This window comes from Callospermophilus lateralis, chromosome 3, assembly GCF_048772815.1.
Source record: "Callospermophilus lateralis isolate mCalLat2 chromosome 3, mCalLat2.hap1, whole genome shotgun sequence".
NCBI classification, from domain to species: Eukaryota; Metazoa; Chordata; class Mammalia; order Rodentia; family Sciuridae; genus Callospermophilus; species Callospermophilus lateralis.
The window spans coordinates 176,755,494-176,776,117 of record NC_135307.1 but is presented as its reverse complement, the minus strand read 5'-3'; the positions used below and the strand labels follow the sequence as shown (position 1 = coordinate 176,776,117).

Here is a 20,624-nt window from a genome sequence, read left to right as displayed (position 1 = left end):
TTCTGTGTGGCAAGGAATTTAAGCAAATATAGAAGTGAGGCTTGGGGAGTTGAAATGATTTGCTCAATGTTACAAAGGATGGTAACAGACAAACTGAATTATTTGAACCTCAGCCTTCTAAAATTAGTCCTGTGTTTCTTCACTGTACTATCTTGTCTGGGAAGCATTTTAGAGGAGAAGATTCTTCATGGATTTTGGACAAATTATTTAACTTTTAGAGTTTTTTTTTTTTTTTTTTTAAATTGGTTTAGATAGCCTGCTTTTCTTTGGAGAGCTTAGTATTAGAACAGGTTTTCCTTGGAGTTTATTTTCAAATTGCAATATTTATGTTTTCTATATTTATTGTACTGTATGGTTTGGGCATTAGATGTCCTCCAGAAGCTTATGTTTGAGACATACAAGAACATTCAGAGGTAGAATGATTGGGTAATGAGAGCCTTAACCCAATTAGTGAATTTATATCCCCTGATGGAATTAACTGAGTGGTAACTGAAGGCAGGTAGGTGAGGCTGAAGGTGGGGGGACATACCTTGGAGTATATATTTTGTATCTGGAGAGTAGAGTCTCTCTCTGTCTCCTTGCTGATCATCATGTGAGCCACTCCTCTTTGCCACACCTTTCTGCCATGATGTTCAGTTTTATCTCCATTCCTGAGGAATAGAGCCAATTATTTGTGGACAGAGACCTCTGAAACCATGAGCCCCCAAATAAACTTTCCTCCTAAAATTATTCTTGTCAGGTCTTTTAGTCACAGTTGCAACAAATTAACTAAAACGTACTAAGAATATAAGGCTGGGTGCAGTGGCACATGCCTATAATCCCAGTGGCTCAAGAAGCTGAGGCAGGAGTAAAAGCAAGGCACTAAACCACTCTAAATAAAATACAAAAAATAGGGCTGGGGATGTGGCTCTGTGGTCTAGTGACCCCGAGTTCAATATCCGGTACCAAAAAAAAAAAAAAGTTGAAAAACATTGTATTCAGGGTTTACTTTGATTGACTGTGGTTTTGGATGATTTGCCTGTTTTCAAATAGTATTTTTCTCACTTTTCCTTTTACACACCAATAATATTTCTCTTCACAGAATTTTTCTTTAGGAGATGGGGATCAAGATTCCTATTAAGGAGTAGAAATATAGCTCCATGGTAGAATGCGTGCCTAGTATGTGCCAAGTTCCCAAAAAACCCTAAACAAACAATACCAACAACAACCAAAAAATTTCATTTTGAAAGTACTCTTTTTTGATATAGTTTTTATTCTAAAGATCCTAAATTTATCGTTTCCTAGACATGGGCTCATAAGCCCATGGTCAGTGAAGTGGATATCACTTGCTTTGTAATTTGGAAGACATGTATTAGATAACATTTCAGCTGGGGCTGGGCATGTGGCTCAAGCGGTAGCACGTTCACCTGGCATGTGTGTGACCCGGGTTCGATCCTCAGCACCACAAACAAAAACAAAGATGTTGTGTCTGCCGAAAACTAAAAAATAAATATTAAAAAATTATCTCTCTCTCTCTCAAAAAAAACCAAAAAACAAAAAAACATTTCAGCTGTATTTGTACTGTTCTGATGTCTAATGAAATGAAAAATAAAAATTGTAGGAAACCGAGACTGAGGCAGGGGGATCTTGAGTTCAAAGCCAGCCTCAGCCGTAGTGAGGCACTAAGCAACTCAGTGAGACCCTATCTCTAAATAAAATACAAAATAGGGCTGGGGATGTGGCTTAGTGGTTGAGAGCCCCTGAATTTAATCCCTAGTACCCACCCCCAAACCCCACACACAAAAAAATTGAAGGTAAGGCAGGCTCAGTAGCACACACCTGTAATCTTGGTGACTCAGGAGGGAGGCTGAGGCAGGAGGATTGCAAGTTCTAGGCAACTTAGTGAGACCCTCAGTAACTTAGCAAGACTCTGTCTCAAAACAGAAAATAAAAAAGGGCTAGAGATATAGCTTAGTGTGGTAAGAGTGCCTGTGGGTTCAGTCTTCAGTACAAAAAGAAAAAAAAAATTGTAGGGAATAAAATGTCTAAGCAATTTTTTTTTTACAACTTATTTTGGTTTCTTTCTCTTTGGCTATTTGACTAAGTAGCTTTCTGCTACCAAGGATTCCCTACAGCCTGTTGAAGAGAAGGTTGGTGCTTTCACGAAGATAATAGAAGCCATGGGATTCACAGGACCATTGAAATACAGTAAATGGGTAAAGTCTTCTAAATTCTTCTCATTTTTTTATTTTGGGTTTTGTTCTTTCTCTTTCCCATAGAAGATTTTTTAAAAGCTTGTTTGCTCTCATGAAATTCATATGTTGTTTTGATAATTTCCTAGAAATGCACTCCCCACCTCAAGCCTCCACTTCTTGATCAGTGAGACTGAAATGTAGCATGTGGGACTGAAATACTCCTTTTTTAGTTGTAAGCTGCCTTGGAAGCAGCTTACAGTAGCAGGCACCCAGTAAGATTGCACCTTTCAGTGGTATGCCATGTAGAAGAGTGCAGAGGGTCAGACGGGCGGCATTCTTAAGGAAGCATAAGTCTCCAATGAATTCATTTTTTTAAAAAATTATTTTATTTTCTAATTTGTTCTAATTAGTTATATATGACAGTGGAATGCATTTTGACACATTATACACAAGTGGAATACAACTTCTCATTACTCTGGCTGTACATGATATAGAGTCATACCCGTAGTGTAGGATGAATCCATTTTCATTAAGTGATTTTTTTCCCTAGGTCATTATAGTGACATTCTTTAAAATTTTAGAAAAAGCATCTTTTTTATTAAAATTGACTCCATGACTTTGTTATAATTGACTTCTTGTCAATACTTGACCTAGCACCTTCTTTCTTGTACAGTAGTTGCTGTAAATGAATGAGTGTTCTCTCTGTATCAGGTGTATACTGGTTCTTATTTATACCTTTAATCAATTTAGTAATAGAACATTAGTGATTCTGTTCTTCTCATACCACTTATTTCCTATGACTATTCTATCACTGTGGCAAAGTGTCTCTTAATGCCTTTCAAGGTTGCTAGAATATTTGATAAGTCTAATCATTGTCAGTTGTAAGTCAGAGCATACCAACACAAAGTGGTAGGAAAGACATTTCTAGAAAAAGTCATAACTTTGCTCAAAATAAGTAATGACATTTATACTGTTTTAACAAGTTGGATTCAAATTAGAATTTCAGTTTTAATATGGACTCTACTCTTTGTTTCTTCTTACTTGCTTTCTCTTCCTAACAGTCATTACTACAGCAGATAGAGGTTTTGCTTTGTATGTGAATTCTGAAAAGTCAGCAGTGATTGCACAAGAATTTGTTTATTTTTTATTAGGGGATTTTTGAAATGTATAGAGAGGGCACAAATGCTAAGGAGTAATGATATTCTTGAGACCCTGAGGTTATGAGGTACTTTCCAAATCATCAAGGAAATATTAAGTTTATTAAAGTTATATATATATGTGTGTGTGTGTGTATATATATGTATGTATGTATTTTTCATCTTAATTCTTTGACGGTTGATAAATTATTGACTTATTTAGTAATGTATTAACCAGAATCTTTTTCCCTATTTTTTAAAAAAGGTAGTGATTTAGATTTTAAAACTTGAAATATGTTTTGTTTGAAAATTAGAAGAGGGAAATGAAAGCAGAAAAAAGAAAGAAAAGAAAAATTTACTGTTTTATTCATTTCTTGGTTATTGGGTTCCACTTGGTTACTACCATATGCTTTGTCTAGTCTGGTTTTTTTTTTTTTTTTTTTTTTTTTATGATTCCAGAGGGAAAATTGGCTACCATTTGGAGGATTACTAAATCATCAAGAACATTCCTTCACTCTTGTAGCTTAGGTTAGCCTCTGATTTTTTTTGGTCCCCTTTGTGACCTCAACTAAATTCCTAATATTTGCATTAAAAAATATCTTTGTGATGTGGCATTGTCTACTTTCTATAATCTTTGTTTTTAAAACTTATGACAGCAAAATACCAAAGTCTACCATTCTACTATGGTTGTGTTGGGAAAATCTAGATATAACTCCTCCACTTCCCCTTTATTTCCAAGAATTGAACCAAGAGGCTCTTTACTGCTGAGCTATATCCCTGACCTCACCCTTTTTTTAAAAAGATATTTTTTAGTTGTCAGTGGACCTTTATTTTATTTATTTATATGCGGTGCTGAGAATCGAACTCAGTGCCTCACACATAGGCAAATGCTCTATCACTGAGCCACCACCCTAGCCCCCCAACTCTTTTTACTTTTTATTTATAGATAGGGTCTTGCTAAGTTGCTCAGAGGAGCCTTTAATTTTTTTTTTTTTTTTGGCGGGGCGGGGGTACTGGGGATTCAACTCGGGCACTCAACCACCCAGCCACATCCCCAGCCCAGCCCTAATTTGTATTTTATTTAGAGACAAGGTCTCACTGAGTTGCTTAGTGCCTTGCTTTTGCTGAGGCTGGCTTTGAATTTGTGATCCTCCTGCCTCAGCCTCCTGAGATTAAAGGTGTGTGTGCTACCGTGCCTGGCACAGCCTTGAACTTTTTTTTTTTTTTTTTTTAAAGAGAGAGAGAGAAATTTCAGTATTTATTTTTCAGTTTTTGGTGGACACAACATCTTTGTTTGTATGTAGTGCTGAGGATTGAACCCGGGCCGCACGCATGCCAGGTGAGCGCGCTACCGCTTGAGCCACATCCCCAGCCCCAACCTTGAACTTTTGATGCTTCTATATCAGCCTCCAAGTTGCTGGGATTACTGGTGTGTACCACCATCCAGCCTCCATTTTGAAAAACTAAAGAGCCCTTTCAATAATGTTAACTCAGAAATCTATGGCTAGACACTGTATTTGATTGCATCAGATTGTATTTGATCTGCAAAATTTACAGAATTCTTTATGTATTTCATTAGGAAGTAAAATGCTGGCTTATCTATCCATGTCAGCAGTATCAAATGTCTTTATACTTTTCTTTAATGTTTTCATGTATAGTTCCCATTTTTTTTAGAGTCATAATTAGGATTTTTTAAAACTTTTTAAAATTTTTTTTAGTTGTAGATGGACAATACAGTATCTTTACTTATTTTTATGTAGTGCTGAGGATTGAACCCAGTACGTCACACATGTGAGGCAAGTGCTCTACCACTGAGCTACAGCCCCAGCCCATAATTAGGATTTTAAATGTAGCTTTTCCTTATTTCTTGTAGTGTCCTGAAATAACCACTCTTTTATATTATATTTGTATAGCAATATCATATAAGAAAGGACAGCACATGCCATGATTCAAGCACATGCCATGGAATGGATAGGTTTTGTATTAGCATTGAGCCAAAAATTTATTTTTGTTCTGAAGGACATGAGAAACTGGAATATATTCAGAGTTGGACAGTGAGTCTTGTGAAAGTTTAGAAACTGTTGAATAAAGAATGGTTGAAGGAAACAGGGATGCTTATCTGAGTTACTCCAATGGCCAGAAAAATGTCTAATGAATATTATATGAAGCAGATTTAAGTTCAGTACAATGAAAATCTAAGAACTGTTCTTCAGTAGGATAGGTAGCCTTGCAAAAAGTCATTGATCTTATTTGAACAGGGGCCCATTCATGAATCAAGAATGCTGAAGAAGGAATTCCAGTACAGAATAGAATGCATAGAATTCTATCAGTTTCTGGGAGATCATCCTAAAGCTGTCCTAGATACTTCTGTTTCGGTCAAGTAGCCTGACGAAGCCTTCCAAAGTTAGAATGAAATAAACATGAAATCATCCAAGGACCAGAACAGCTTGTATTGACTTGGTGGAAATTTGGTCCATTTACCTCTTTAACTTATATTAATGCATAATTCTTGGATAACTTCTTTCCATTTATTATGTCCAGTCCCTGTGTGATAATCTTCAGGGACTTGCTTTAGAGATTTGTCCAGGAAAATGGCTCACCCAAGTATAAAGGCTTGGCTTTGCTGCAGGAGAAGTGAAGAACTGTAAAATGCTCTTGATTTCTACAGTTTGAGCACTGTATAAATACCCAAGCCAATCTGGTGAACTCTTCATTATTATTATTATTTTTTAATTGGTTGGTCAAAACATTACAAAGCTCTTTTTTTTTTTTTTTTTTTAAATTTGAACAGCAATTCTATTCTTTTTTTTTTTTATTGGTTGTTCAAAACATTACAAAGCTCTTGACATATCATATTTCATACATTAGATTCAAGTGGGTTATGAACTCCCATTTTTACCCCAAATACAGATTGCAGAATCACATCGGTTACACATCCACAATTTTACATAATGCCCTATTAGTAACTGTTGTATGAACTCTTCATTATTTGTAATGAGTGCTTTTTCATGAACATATTATGGGGGAAAGCTTCCTTCTCAAGGAGAGACGTGGTCCTTGGAGGCAAGTCTGCTTTTCCTAGGGCAGGGTGATTAATTGTGAACCTAACAGACTTTATATAGAGGAAGCTAAAGGAAACTGCAGGATTAAAAAAAAAAAAAGAGAGAAAGAAATAAACAATTAGGGATTTTAGTTAAAATTATAAACTGATCTAGAGTTGGACAAGGCCATAAGTTTCTAAAAGGCACAGATTTTTGTCTGTTTTGTTTTCCTCTCTATTCAGCTCCTAGAACATTGTCAAATGAGGTGGAAAACTAAGGGATTTCCAGAATTCCTATCTCAAGGTTAGGAATAGACCTGAGAAGGCCATAATAGTAGTATAATGATAGCATAATTTAGAGGATTGTACAGATCAGTGCTTCCCAAAATGTATTCTGTGGTTAAGTACTTAAAATAACTGCAGATGTTAACAAAGTTAAACAGGTTTTCTTTTCTTATTTTTGTATTTTGATATGGGTGAATTACATCGATTGATTTGCCAGTGTTGAATCAACTTTGCATTTATGGATAAATCCCACTTGATCATGATATATTGTCCTTTTTATATATTTTATTAAGGAATTTTGCAACTATGTTTATGAAGATTATAATTCTAAAGTTTACCTTTCTTTCTTTCTTTATTTTTTCTATTTTTTTTAAGAGAGAGAGGGAAGAGAGAGGGAGAGAGAGGGAATTTTTTCAATACTTATTTTTTTAGTTTTTGGCGGACACAACATCTTTGTTTGTATATGGTGCTGAGGATCGAACCCGGGCCACATGCATGCCAGGCGAGTGCGCTACTGCTTGAGCCACATCCCCAGCCCCTAGCTTTCTTTCTTTTTTTTGGTACCAGGGATTGAACTCAGGGGTACTCAACCACTAAGCCACATCCCCAGCCCTATTTTATATTTTATTTAGAAACAGGGTCTCATTGAGTTGTTTAGCTCCTTGCCAGGGCTAAGGCTGGCTTTGAACTCGCAATCCTCCTGTCTCAGCCTCTCAAGCTGCTGGGATTATAGCATCACGCCCAGCAGTTTAGCTTTCTTCTAATGACTGATTTTGATATCAGGATAATGGTTTTATAAATGAGTTGTGACATGTTCTTTTCCTCTACTTTACCAGAAGTGTAGCTTTGGTATTGTTTCCTTCTTTATTTCTTTTTCTTTTCTTTCTTTCTTTCCTTTTTTTTTTTTGTAATACTGGGGATCCCATCCAGGGGTGCTCTACTGCTGAATTATGTCCCCCAGCCCTTTTTATTTTTTTGTTTTGAGACTGGGTTTCACTAAGTTGCCTAGGCTGGCTTTGAACTTGCAATCTTCCTGCCTCAGCCTCCTAGTCCTCCTGCCTTAGCCTTGGAGTTGCTGGGATTAGAGGAGTGTGTGGCTGTACCCAACATTTAAAGAAATGACACGAGCCAGGTGTGATGATACATGCCTATAATCTCAGGGACCAGGAAGGCTGAGACAGGAAGATCTCAGGCTTTTTTGTCTCAAAACAAAAAGTAAAAGGGATTGAGGGATGTAGCTCAGTGGTTGAGGTCCCCCAAGTTAATTCCCAGTAGCACAAAATAAAAATAAATATTGGGTGTAATTCTCTAAGATGCCATCTGGACCTGCAGTTTTCTTTATGGGAAAGTTTTTAACCACAAATCAAATTTCTTTGAGAGATAACAGGACTATACCTGTTATTTATTTATCCTTGTGAGTTTTGCTAGATTGTAGCTTTCAAAAATCTGCCCATTTCATCTAAGTAATCACATTCATTGCCCATGGTTGTTCATAATATTCTCTCATTATCCTATTAATGCCTTTAAGATATGTAGTTATGTCCCCTCTCTGATTCTTGATATTGGCACTTTAAATCCTCTGTTTTATTTCTTTGATAAATCTGGCTAATTTTATTTATTTATTTTCAAATTTTTCCAATTTGATTTTATTTTTTCCATATTTTTATTGATGCATTATAGTTGTACATAATTATTATACATAATGGTGAGATTTATTGTTACATATTTGTACATGTAACAATATAATTTGGTTACTGTGATTCTCCAGTATTTTATTTTCTTCCTCCCCTCTGGCTAATTTTACTTATATTTTTAAAGAACCAAATTTAGGTTCTTTGATTTTCTATATTATTTTTCATTGGTTTCTATTTTTTAGGCTATCATTATTTCTACTTGCTTTTCAGTTTAATTTGCTCTTCTTTTTTAGAGTTTTACCATGAATTTTATTTAGAGGTAGACTTCTAAACTGCTGATTTACTCCCCAGACTATATATCTGATTTTCATCTGTTTATGTGTTCTGGTTTTTTTCCATATAAGCTTTATATAAAAGGCTTTGAAAATGTGATAGACCTCAAATTAACAAATCTTCATTACAATCAGAAACATAATCCTGACTTAATTTATTATAGGCATTTCTGCTCATCAGAGACACTGTTTTGGTTTTGGGTTTTTTTTTTTTTTGTGACTCTAGAATGTATAGAAAAATATGAACATTGTATAGCATTGGGTATAGTTTATCTTTGGTGATTTGAAGTTTTATTAACAGTTCCAGTGAATTGGACATTGCTTGTCTTCAATTGCTATGCCATTCTTAGTCTGTGCATGTTTTTGTTTGCATATTTGAGTTTTAACTTTTTCTTTTTTAAAAATTATTTTATTTTATTTTTACTAAATTATTTATTTATATATGACGGCAGAATGCAATTCATTTCATATTACACATAGAGCACAATTTTTCAAGTCACTGGTTGTACACAAAAATATGGAACGCTTCACAGATTTGTGTGTCATTCTTGCGCAGGGGCAATGCTAATCTTTTCTTTATCATTCCAATTTTAGTATATGTGCTGCTGAAGAGAACACTTCCCTGTCTTTTTTTTTTTTAATATTTATTTTTTAGTTGTACACAATACCTTTATTTTGTTTTTATTTCTATGTGGCGCTGAGGATCGAACCCAGGGCCTCGCACTTACTAGTCAAGCGCTCTACAGCTGAGCCACAACCCCAGTCCCTAACCTGTCTTTTTAAGAAAGAAAAATAAAACTTCTACAAGTGGTTTCCTTGATGTGCTAATTTAAGTTAGTTGTATCCTTAATGGAAAAAAAAATTTTGAGGGGGGGAGGGGTTTCTGGGGATTGAATCCAAGAGCACTTTCCCACTGAGTCATGTCCTCAGCTCCCCACTTTTTTTTTTTTGAGACAGGGTCTCATTGAGTTGCTGAGGCTAGCTTTGAACTTTCAATCCTCCCACCTCAGCCTCCCAAATCATTGGGATTACAGGTGTGTGATACCTTGCCCCCTTAATGTTTTAAAAATCCTTGAAAATATGTTTCTGTAGCACTGAGTTGGTCTTCAGACTTTTAACAATTCAGTTTAGCTCTTCCCCTCCCCTCCCCAGTACTGGGGATTGAACCCAGGGCTTGTGCTTGCCTTGTGCTTGCCTCTACCATTGCAGTATATCCCCACACCTTCCTAATTTCATTTTGAGACAAGGTATCACTAAATTGCTTAGGCTGGTCTCAAACTAATGATCTTTCTGCCCAGCCTCCTGAGTAGCAGGGATTCCAGGTGTACAGTGTCACATCAGGCACAATTCAAAGGAATTTACTTTTGACTTTTAGATTTGTCTTTATTAAGGCATAAATTACATACAGTAAAATATACAAATCTTAAGTATATAGGTTAGCAAATAAGTTAGAATTGCCATTTATATCAAGATCCTAAGCTGGGCAGGGTGGCATACACCTGTAATCCCAGTGACTTGGGAGGTTGAAGGCAGGAGGATTGCAAGTTTGAGGCCAGCCTCAACAGTTTAGCAAGGCCCCAAGCAACTTGGTAAGATCCTGTCTAAAAATAAAAAGGGATAGAGATGTGATATGGCTCAATGGTACAGTATCCCTGGCACCAAAAACAAACAAACAAATAAATAAATAAATAAAATCCTGAGAAAATTCTTATTACTTTGGGAAATAGAAAAAGGTTGAGTGTTCTACTGTATTTTATATTCATTAGAAACTTTTGTTTATATATACAGTATTGTTAATCTACAAACTATTAAAACTAAAGACAATATGGAAAAGATCCCCCCCCCAAAAAAAAAAGATTTATAGACTGATTAGTTAGTAATGTTTTTGAGGAAAAGGTGAAAGGTTTTTATTTGATTTTGGTAAAAATAATAGGTAATTTTATTTATTTATTTTTATGTGGTGCTGAGGATCGAATCCAGTGCCTTACCAGTACTAGGCAAGTTCTTTACCACTGAGCTACAACCCCAACCCTAAGTAATTTTTTAATATAAAGGATTTCAGAGTATAAAGAGTTGTTGTGGATAATGTTGAACATCGGGTTAGAAGTTCACATGTGGTGAAAAATTAAAAGGAGTGATTTCATTTAAGTATTGAGAGAAATTTTTGACATTTTCATTGTATAACATTGTATAAAGTCTGTGGCTAGAAAATGGCTAGAAAAAAATGTCAGCTGGGTGGGGAGTTGTGGTGCACACCCTGTAATCTCCAATCTCTGCACAGCTAGGGATTATAGGGATCCTTTCCCTCAGGCAGGAGGATGGCAAATTTAAAGTCAGTCTGCATGCATCTTGGCCAGGGGTTAAGCCAATTAGCAAAATCCTGTCTCAAAAAAAAAAAAAAAAAAAAAAAAGGAAGGGGGAGTGGGAGCCTAGGGATGTGTGGCTCAGTGGTTAAGTGTTCCTGGGTTCAATCCCCAGTACCAACCCCCCGCCCCCCCCAAAAAACTGTATTAGATTAAATTGCCTAGAGATAGGTTTTAGACCCTTCTAGTTGAAGAAATGTATGATTTTATGACCCATTTCTTATGATACTGGAATATCCTCTTGGTCCTGTGTTGAGTTTTTTTTTCTCTTTGTCTAGAAAATTAAGATTGCAGCCCTGCGCATGTATACTAGCTGTGTGGAGAAAACTGACTTCGAGGAATTCTTTCTAAGTAAGTTACCATTTAATAATTCTGGACAGGAAAGTGAATCTATTTTTCATTTTTATGGATGCATTTTAATAGGATAGACATTTAAAAAATCATTTGTGAAACAATTTTTCTTGCACAAAGTATATAATACAAGCTGTTTTTCTCTTGGTAGAATAAAAAACAACAGATTAATAGAAATAAATCATTTTTTTTTAACAAATTTGGAAAACCCCTACAAATTTGTCTAGTACTTTGACTTTATCATCCTCCTGTACATGTGTCTTTTTTAAGTCAGAGAACTTGTAGTGACCATACCTGTTTTACATTGAGGATGTTTTAATTAGCATTTAAAAAAGTTTGGGGTGGGTAGTTGTGTGTGAACAGCATGTCTTTATTTTTTATTTTTATTTTTATTTTTTTTTTGAATTTTTAATATTTATTTTTTAGTTATCGGCGGACACAACATCTTTGTTTGTATGTGGTGCTGAGGATCGAACCCAGGCCGCACGCATGCCAGGCGAGCGCGCTACCGCTTGAGCCACATCCCCAGCCCCCTTTATTTTATTTATTTATATTTATGCAGTGCTAAAGATCGAACCCAGTGCCTCACATGTGCTCAGAGTGCAAGCACTCTGCCACTGAGCTACAGCCCCAGCCCTTAGTTAGCATTTTGACATGGACTTTTTGCCAGTCATTCTTCCTTTGTTTCTAGTTTTTAATTGTTTTAGTCAATTCTGGAGTAAGCCTCAAGATTTTTCTTCTGTTAAAGGACTATTGGTTTAAAAGGCTCATATAATTTTATTGTTTATAGCTGATTGATAAATTGCTTTCCAAAAGGGTTTTACTAGCTTAGACCTCCCCTGGCAGTTGATTTTATCAATACAATATTAATTTTGATGCTATAAACTGTTGTAGCTATTAACAAAGTTAATTAAAATGAGTACTTATGAAATTACTGGAAGAATTGAAACCATTTCCAGTTCCACAGATTTTAGAAGGAAGAGCATGCTATAGTATAGCCATTTCCTCAAAAGAGCAAACACCTAGAAGGTTTATGAATCTGATATTGTTTTCTGACCACACATTTATAATGTGTTGCAGTAATGTTCATTATTGTATAATGTTAGCAATAATGAAGAAAGATAGATGCAGTCTTGATTATTTAATAACTATTCTGTTTAAAAAAAGTTTTTTTTGTAGTCATAGATGGACAGCATGCCTTTATTTTATTTGTTTCATTTTTATGTGGTGCTAAGGATTGAACCCATTGCCTTACATGTGCTAGGCAAGTGCTCTGCCACTGAGCTACAGTCTCAGCCCCAATAACTATTCTGTTTTTAAAAATCAAACACAAGTTGTTTTATTTTACTGTTTCAGCAGACTGACATTAGAGACTTGAAGTACCATATTCAGTTGTAATCCCAATTAATTGTCCATTTTCCATTTCTTACATTCTTCGTCAAAAGCTGTAACAATTTCTCATTGTAGGATGAATTAGTCCAAAAGGAGGAAATATACTTTCCTACAAATGAATAAACTATTATTATTAAAAGCTATTTTTTTCCTTAAGTGGTTTCTTGAATTCATATACTTAAATATTTCCCATCATATATACATACATATTTTTTTCTTTTTCTTTTATTTGTGGTGCTGGGTATTGAACCCAGTTCCTTGTGCATACTGAGCTACATCTCCAGTCTTTCTTTTCTTTTTGGGTTCTGGGGATTGAATTCAGAGGCACTCGACCACCTAGCCACATCCCCAGCCCTGTTTTGTATTTTATTTAGAAACATGGTCTCACTGAATTGCTTAGTGCCTCGCTTTCACTGAGGCTGGCTTTGAACTTGCCATTCTCCTGCCTCAGTCTCTCAAGCCACCAGGATCATAGGCTTGTGCCACTGCACTTGGCCCCAGTCCTTTTTTAAAAAAAATTTTTAATTGTAGATGGACACAATACCTTTATTTTTTAAAATTTATTTTTATGTGGTGCTGAGGATCCAACCCAGTGCCTCATATGTGCTAGGCAAGTGCTGTACCACTGAGCTACAACCCCAGCCCGACAGTTCTTTTTTTTTTAAATTTTATTTTCAGACAAGATTTTGCTGAGTTGCCCACGCTGGTCTCAAACCTATTATCCCTGCTTCAGTTTCCTGAGTAGTTGAGATTTCAGGTGTGTGCCACCATAATATCTGGCTGCTCTTTTGAATAAAAATTTCATCCTCAGATATCTATTATTATTTTATTCAACAAATAACTTAAATTTAGTATACTTAATTTAAAAGAATGTTTACTAGCTATTTTAATAAGCTCTTCATTATTGAAGGTTCTTTAGCTAATTAATTAGTATTATAGTGTCGAATAATAAGATTATTATTACATATCTAAGTTAATATGTCAAGGTTCAATTCATAGCCTGTTGTAAACTACAAACTTAAGAAAAGTTTATTTTTGTTTTGTTTTCAGAAACAGTTGAGAGCCAGGCCTTGTACCTGTGTTGTCTTTCTTAAAATCTAGAGATTTTCCCACTGTAACATTGCCTGTGAATGAATATAACTGCAAGTTAGGAATTGTGATCTATATTAATAGTTTTACTATTATGTTGATACTAGGGATTGAACCCAGATGCTTTACCTCTGAACCACATCCCTAGCCCTTTTTGTTTTTTGAGATAAGGTCTTGCCAAATAGCTTAGGAACTCACTAAATTGCTGAGGCTGGCCTTGAATTTGTGATCGTCCTGCCTTAGCCTCCCAAGGCACTGAGATTTAGACATGTGCCACTGCACCCAGCATACTTGATTATATTTCAATGAGAGCCATATCTGTGAGATGTGTGTTAGTGTTGTATAAACTGTTTCTATATGTTATGGTGTATATATCTCAGCGGCTTTGTCTTAGCTTTGTCATTCAATATAATTGTCATTCAATATAGTTGTCTTAGCTTTGTCATTCAATATAGTTGTCAGTAAATATTTCAGTGACACCCCTCTAGGGTCTAAGATTTTATAAGACTTAGAAAATTGCCTTTAAAGACCAATAGTAGTTCATTTGTAGTATGCTCATCTTTATCATTCATGGGTAGGTTAAGTTTTAAAATCAAACCAAAGTGGTTTCAAGTATGGCTAGTGAATAAAAAGGGAGCAAATTTGGAAAGTACCATCTGGAGGCAAAAGATTAAAAAAAAAAAATCTTTAAAATAATGAGAATTTCTTGTCGCTTGGATTCTATAGAGTAGGCCAGGCAAGTTTAGAATCAGAAAAGGAAACACACACACACACACACACACACACACACACACACGCAAACACATATCCTGTCACACCTTTACATTGGCCATTGTTCACTCTGATGTTTGATTTTGTAGGGCTTACCTTTTAGAGTCCTGAGACTTGAGAGCCTCAGGCAACTGGCCAGCATTATCCTTCCTCAGCAAAAGTGAAGCTAGAGCCCTTTCTTGAGGATTATATGTGAGTGAGTTGTTTACTCACAATATGTTATGCCTGTCAAACTCCTGGACAGTCTCTCACAAAAGAGTTATAGACTCTCTGTCATTTCACAGCCTTGGTATTCATAGGTTTAAATCTAGAGAGTTAGATATTGGGGATTCTGAGTGATAAGATACCTTAGTAGCTACTGTTGTTTCTTTTCTTTTGTTCTTTTTTAAGTCTAATTGAATTTAATTGTTGAAAATAAATAGATTTTCTTCTCTGATTACAAAATTATTGTCAGAAGCTTATAAAAATGGATGTTTAGAGAATTCATAAATATTGGAAAGCAGCACATTTTTTAAAAAAATATTTTTTAGTGGTAGTTGGACACAATACCTTTATTTTATTTATTTTTATGTGGTGCCTGTGTGAGGCCAGCGCTGTACTGCTGAGTCACAACCCCAGCCTCTCTCTATGCAGCACATTTTTTTTTTAAAGAGAGAGTGAGAGAGGAGAGAGAGAGAGAGAGAGAGAGAGAATTTTTTTTTTTTTTAATATTTATTTTTTAGTTATCGGCGGACACAACATCTTTGTTTGTACGTGGTGCTGAGAATCGAACCTGGGCCACACGCATGCCAGGCGAGCTCGCTACCACTTGAGCCACATCCCCAGCCCTATGCAGCACATTTTTTATAACAAGTGTTAAAATGAAAAAAATTTTTTTCAGCTACTGTTGTTTCTAATATGAGCAACTGCTTTTGTTTCTAAGATTTTTGAATAATGCCCCTTGCCCATCATAAGTGAGCAGCATGCCTACAATACATGGCAGTTTTCTGACTGGTGTTAGGAGATCAGTTCTACTAAGAGCAGTTTGGCCAGGCGACGTGGTGCACGCTTGTAATCCTAGTGGCTTAGGAGGCTAAGGCAGGAGGATCTTAAGTTCAAAGCCAGCCTCAGCAAAAAGTGAGGCACTGGGCAATTCAGTGAGATCCTGTCTCTTAAAAAAACAAAAAATAAAAAATAAGGCTGGGGAAATGGCTCAGTGGTTGAGTGCCCCTAAGTTCAATCCCCCATACAAAAAAAAAAAAGAAAAAAATACCACTAGAGTAGAGGTGGCCAATCAGTAAAACTTACTTAATCCTACACCATTGCCTGCAGAGTTTTTATCATTAGTCCTTAAGAAGCTGATTACCTTGGAGAGGAGAAGCCTTAATTAATAAGTTCTTAGTTCAAAACTCAGTCAAGGTTCACCCCTGTCATTTTTTTGATGCAATCTTAACTATTAGTAAGGATTTTCAAAGATAATTTAAACCCTAATATTTAAATAATTCATTGTAAAACAATAACAAGTATTTTTTGAGTGCCTATTAAATACAAACCATTTCATTAAACATTTTATAGGCCTTAGCTAATTGAATCCTCACAAAGACTGTTTAAGGCAGGTTATCTTATTCTCCCCATTTATACAGAGAAGACAGCTGAGGCACTGAGAGGCTAAGTAACTTAACCCAGAGTCATGTAGCAAGTAAGGGAAAGAGTCAAGGTTTTGAACCATACAGTCTGACTCTGTGTGTGTGTGTGTGTGTGTGTGTGTGTGTATAATTTATTTATTTTTGTACTGGGGATTGAACTCAGGGGCACTTGACCACTGAGCCACATCCCCAGCCGTATTTTGTATTTTATTTAGAGACAGGGTCTCACTGAGTTGTTTAGCGCTTTGCCATTGCTGAGGCTGGCCTTGAACTTGTGATCCTCCTGCCTCAGTCTCCCAAGCTGCTGGGATTAAAAGTACCCAGCCTGACCCCATATTAAAATGTGTTAATACTGCTTTCCTTCAATAGTAATGGATTATTTAAATTTATTTTAACTTGGTGTAAAGAAAGGAAGTACCTAGTCTCAGAAAATAATGCTCCATATATGCGCTGGAGGAATGTGATCATTGCAAAGGCTTTTGCAGGTTTTAATTTTGAAGTATATAAGGACTTTTGGTCGGTCGAGCTAAAGAATCTGCTGTAGTTTTGTGTTGCTCACAGTCAGCCTTCAATGGTGTTATTTTTTAGGGCTTTTCTCTGTGGGTTTCTGTTTCAACACCAGTGGGTACAAGGACTCAATCATGTACCAGCTCTCTTCTCATCCTCAGCCCTGAGCTGACCCCAAGAAGGGGAAATTGTGACCCAGGTCCAGCTGCTGGCCTGTCTGTCTGTCTGTGCTTTCCAGTCTAAGTGCTGATTCCCTCTCTGAGAAAATTGGAAAGGCTCCTGGAGGCTGCTGAGAAGCTTTGATGTAGAGTTAGCAGTTGAACAGATTGTCCTTTAGAAGCAGCCAAATTTCATTTTCCAGATTGAAAGACAGACTTCCAAGAAAACTTTTCTTTTTAATGTTTTGTTCTAGCATCCAAGAAAAGACCCAACTTCAGATCCAGGCTTGTGAGTTTCTCAGGGCTATTCTGGTTCTAGGTGGAGGGCTGTTGGCCCACTCTCAGATGGCGTGTGTCTTAATAGCTGAGCCTGGCCAGGCCAGCCTTCACCTCCCTCCTGCTGGGCTCAGAGAGGAAGTCCACTTGACAGCTGCAGGGCACCTCCCAGTAGGCTCTCCAGAGTATTTTGGTGTCACTTTGTGACAGACCTGGATTCAAACCCCAGCCCTGTCACTAGCATCTTAATATTGTGGCTGCCCGCAAGTCACTTAGCCTTTCTGAGTCTCTTTCCTCACCTCTAAAGAGAGGATTACAATGCTTCCCTCCAGGGTTAAAGTGAGGATTAAGTGTGATAATATATTAAGATGACTAGTAGTAGACCTGTCATGTAGCATGAGCCCTGTTGGATGTTGGTTTCCCTTCTTAGGCAGTTAGAGTAGCAATTAAAAACACAGTATTTGGGCCAGGCATTGTGGTGCATGCTTGTAATCCCAGTGACTCAGGAGGCAGAGGCAGGTGGGTTACCAATTTGAGGTCAGCCTGGGCAATTTAGTGAGACCCTGTCTCAAAATAAAAAATAAAAAGGGTTGGGGATATAGTTCCATGGTAGAGCTCTTGGATTCAATTTCCTGTACCACACACATACCCTCCCCACCAAAAAGAGCATAGTATTTGGAATCAAGCAGATGTGAATTTGATGCCAGGTATCTTATTTCATGGCTATATGACTTTGAGCAATTATCTTAATCTCTCTAAGTTTTCTCACCTGTCAAATGAGGATAATATCAATTCTTACCTAATAGGGTGGTTGGGAGGATTGATTGAGTTAATACATGTAAAGCACATAATGTCTGGCACATAGTAAACCCGCAATGAATTTCTGCTCCTTATTAGTATTGGTGGTGTTAGTGTACCTCAAAGGATCATGCCTATGTTTTTATCTCCAAGTGATCCCTATTCATTATCATTTAGTAATTGTATACCTCATCAATTGCTGAAAGAGAATATGACTTCTTTCTTGAGTCATTGCTCCAAAGGACACTTCTGCCAGAAGTGTCCACATTTCTCAGATTCTCTTGCTTCTTCTTCCTTTTGCTCCAACTTTTCTCCTTGTCATGTAATAAGGAGGGCACATTCAGTGGGAGATCCCTTTTCCAGCCAGAAACATTTTAGAGATCTGAGAATTGAGAGGCTTGGATGTTTGATCACAGATCTGATTTGTGGGATCTGAAACCAAGAAGAAGTCCTGCCCAGTTTTGTCATTCCTGGGGGTGATGAAAGCCTTTGATTAGGTAAAATCTGCTTTCTTGTTCAGCTACAACTCTCAAGAATCCCACTTTTTTTTCCTGGTTATTTGGGTAAATCGTTAAGTATAACCATGACCACACCACTGGGTCACCTTAAAGAAGATAGGAAAAGGAGACCAGAAAGGCTTAAATTTCTCAGTAGGGCTACAGTGAAAAAAAGATGATATTTGAATAGAGTAGGGGAGGTGGTCTTCGCTTAGATTTTTAGAATTCAAGCCCATGGGGCTGGGGATATGGCTCAAGCGGTAGCGCGCTCCCCTGGCATGGGTGCGGCCCGGGTTTGATCCTCAGCACCACATACAAACAAAGATGTTGTGTCCGCCGAAAACTAAAATGTAAATAAAATATTAAAAAAAAAAAAAAAGATTACAGATCAGGGCTGAGAATATAGCTTAGTCAGTAGAGTGCTTGTTTAAAAAAAAAAAAAAAAGAATTCAAGCCCAGGAAGGGAAAATACTATAGAATCATGTGGAAGTTGGAGAGTATCCTAGGGACTACTCTAGGCCACCTTGTGCAAAATGAGAAAACTGAGACTGAGAGGGAGGATGTGATTTGCCCAAGGCCACATAGCAAAGGCTGAAACTAGAAAGCTGGACTACTGTATGCAGTACTCTTTCAGCCCATGGTCTTGCCTTATGTTTCGACCGCTCTTCTCTGCAGTAGCATAATCTGAGAGTACTACACTGCCAAATATTTTCATTGAACAAACCCTTACCAGTATTTAAATATAATTAAAAATATTTATTTTATTTATTTTTAATTGTAGGTGAACACAATATCTTTACTTCATTTTTATGTGGTGCTGAGGATCGAACCCAGGACCTCACGTGTGCTAGGCAAGCACTCTACCACTGAGCCACAACCCCAGCCCAATAAATTTAATTAATATGCTTCACCTAAATTCTCACATTTATGCTTTATTATTATTTTCTAGGATGCCAGATGCCTGATACTTTCAATTCATGGTTTCTTATAACCCTACTTCATGTTTGGTAAGTGAGCAATTTAAATGAAGTAACCATTTTTTTTTTTTTTTAAACACTGTTGACTTGTAAGGTATGGCCTTCTGAGTGCCTGATTATGTGAAATGGCAGTTGTTCAGACATGAAAAATTGTTCCTTTCATTTTAATAACTGGTGTCTTGAAGCACATTTTTATTAAAGGTCAAAGCATAGGCCCAGAAAGAAACTAATATTTGTAGGATTTTTTTTTGAAAGAACACCTAACCCAGTGAACAATGCTATCAGTATCTCTAAGGGACTCTATGAGCTTGGATGGAAAGTTCTCTCCCTTGGCTGTTTTAGGAAAAGTTCACATTTACGTAAAAGTGGTTTGAATTGTGAGAAACCGTGGTCATTTTCACTGCTGGTCATCAGAAACCCTATAACAAATTATAGCACTGACATTTACGCCTGTACCTCCAAAATGTGCATACAGGTTAGATTCATGCCAGGTTTGTTGCGTGTAAAAATATTTGACACCTTAAACAGTATATTTTTTCTTCAGGTATGAAATAAGTAGCCAAAGAAAATCAATTTTTCATCTACTGTTACACAGTATTAAAGGTCAGAGGGATATAGGAGTCGTTGAAGTGGGGGCTGGGGAATGTATTTTCAAACTGCCAGATCTTGGGGAAGTACATTCTGGAGAACCACGTTTACTACTTTGACCATAGTATCTGAGGAACGTGGGCAATGGCTGCCCTGTCAAAAGGACCCTTGTTTGAAATTGCCTTCAGCTGAGCCTTGCATCACATTGCTGACTACTATATAAAGACTTTTTGGTTTTGATCACTTCTGAAATGTTTCATTTAAACTCACACCATCACTGAGTTTGGCTAAGGTGCCTAGGTTGGCATTTTATTTTGTGTTATTTTTTCTTGAGTTGTTAGTTTATTGAATGCACTATGTCCTGAGCACTTTGCTTGGATTCTCAAGAATCTCACAGTGTAATAGGGGAGACTAAAACATGTAAAATGATCTGTTATAATTTGAAATGGCTAAGTTCTGTAATAAATGTGAATAAGTAGTGATGTTGGGATCACAGAGAAAGCTGCAATATCAAATCCCTTCCTAGCTTTACCTGTTATTCTTTGAAATATGCTATGGCTTTTAGGTGGCTGAGAAGGCACACCGTCTTCCTCTGCTCTTTACAGTGAAGGTTAGGGAGAGGGTGTGGAAG

General features: G+C 36.7%; 1 protein-coding gene and 1 non-coding gene across 3 annotated transcripts in view; one reads left to right on the top strand and one right to left on the bottom strand.

The window, feature by feature from the left end:
* Positions 1 to 20,624, top strand: part of Uqcc1 (ubiquinol-cytochrome c reductase complex assembly factor 1) — a 90,231-nt gene that overhangs the window by 15,314 nt on the left and 54,293 nt on the right. For both annotated transcript variants that reach the window (XM_076851743.1, XM_076851744.1), the window contains exons 4-6: positions 2,088 to 2,195; positions 11,243 to 11,315; positions 19,378 to 19,435. In XM_076851743.1, the coding sequence (XP_076707858.1) occupies positions 2,088 to 2,195; positions 11,243 to 11,315; positions 19,378 to 19,435 (239 nt within the window). The remainder of the gene's footprint in view (positions 1 to 2,087; positions 2,196 to 11,242; positions 11,316 to 19,377; positions 19,436 to 20,624) is intronic.
* LOC143395973 (U6 spliceosomal RNA) lies at positions 9,113 to 9,219 on the bottom strand. Its single transcript, XR_013090878.1, has one exon. It is a non-coding gene; the product is annotated as a U6 spliceosomal RNA (small nuclear RNA).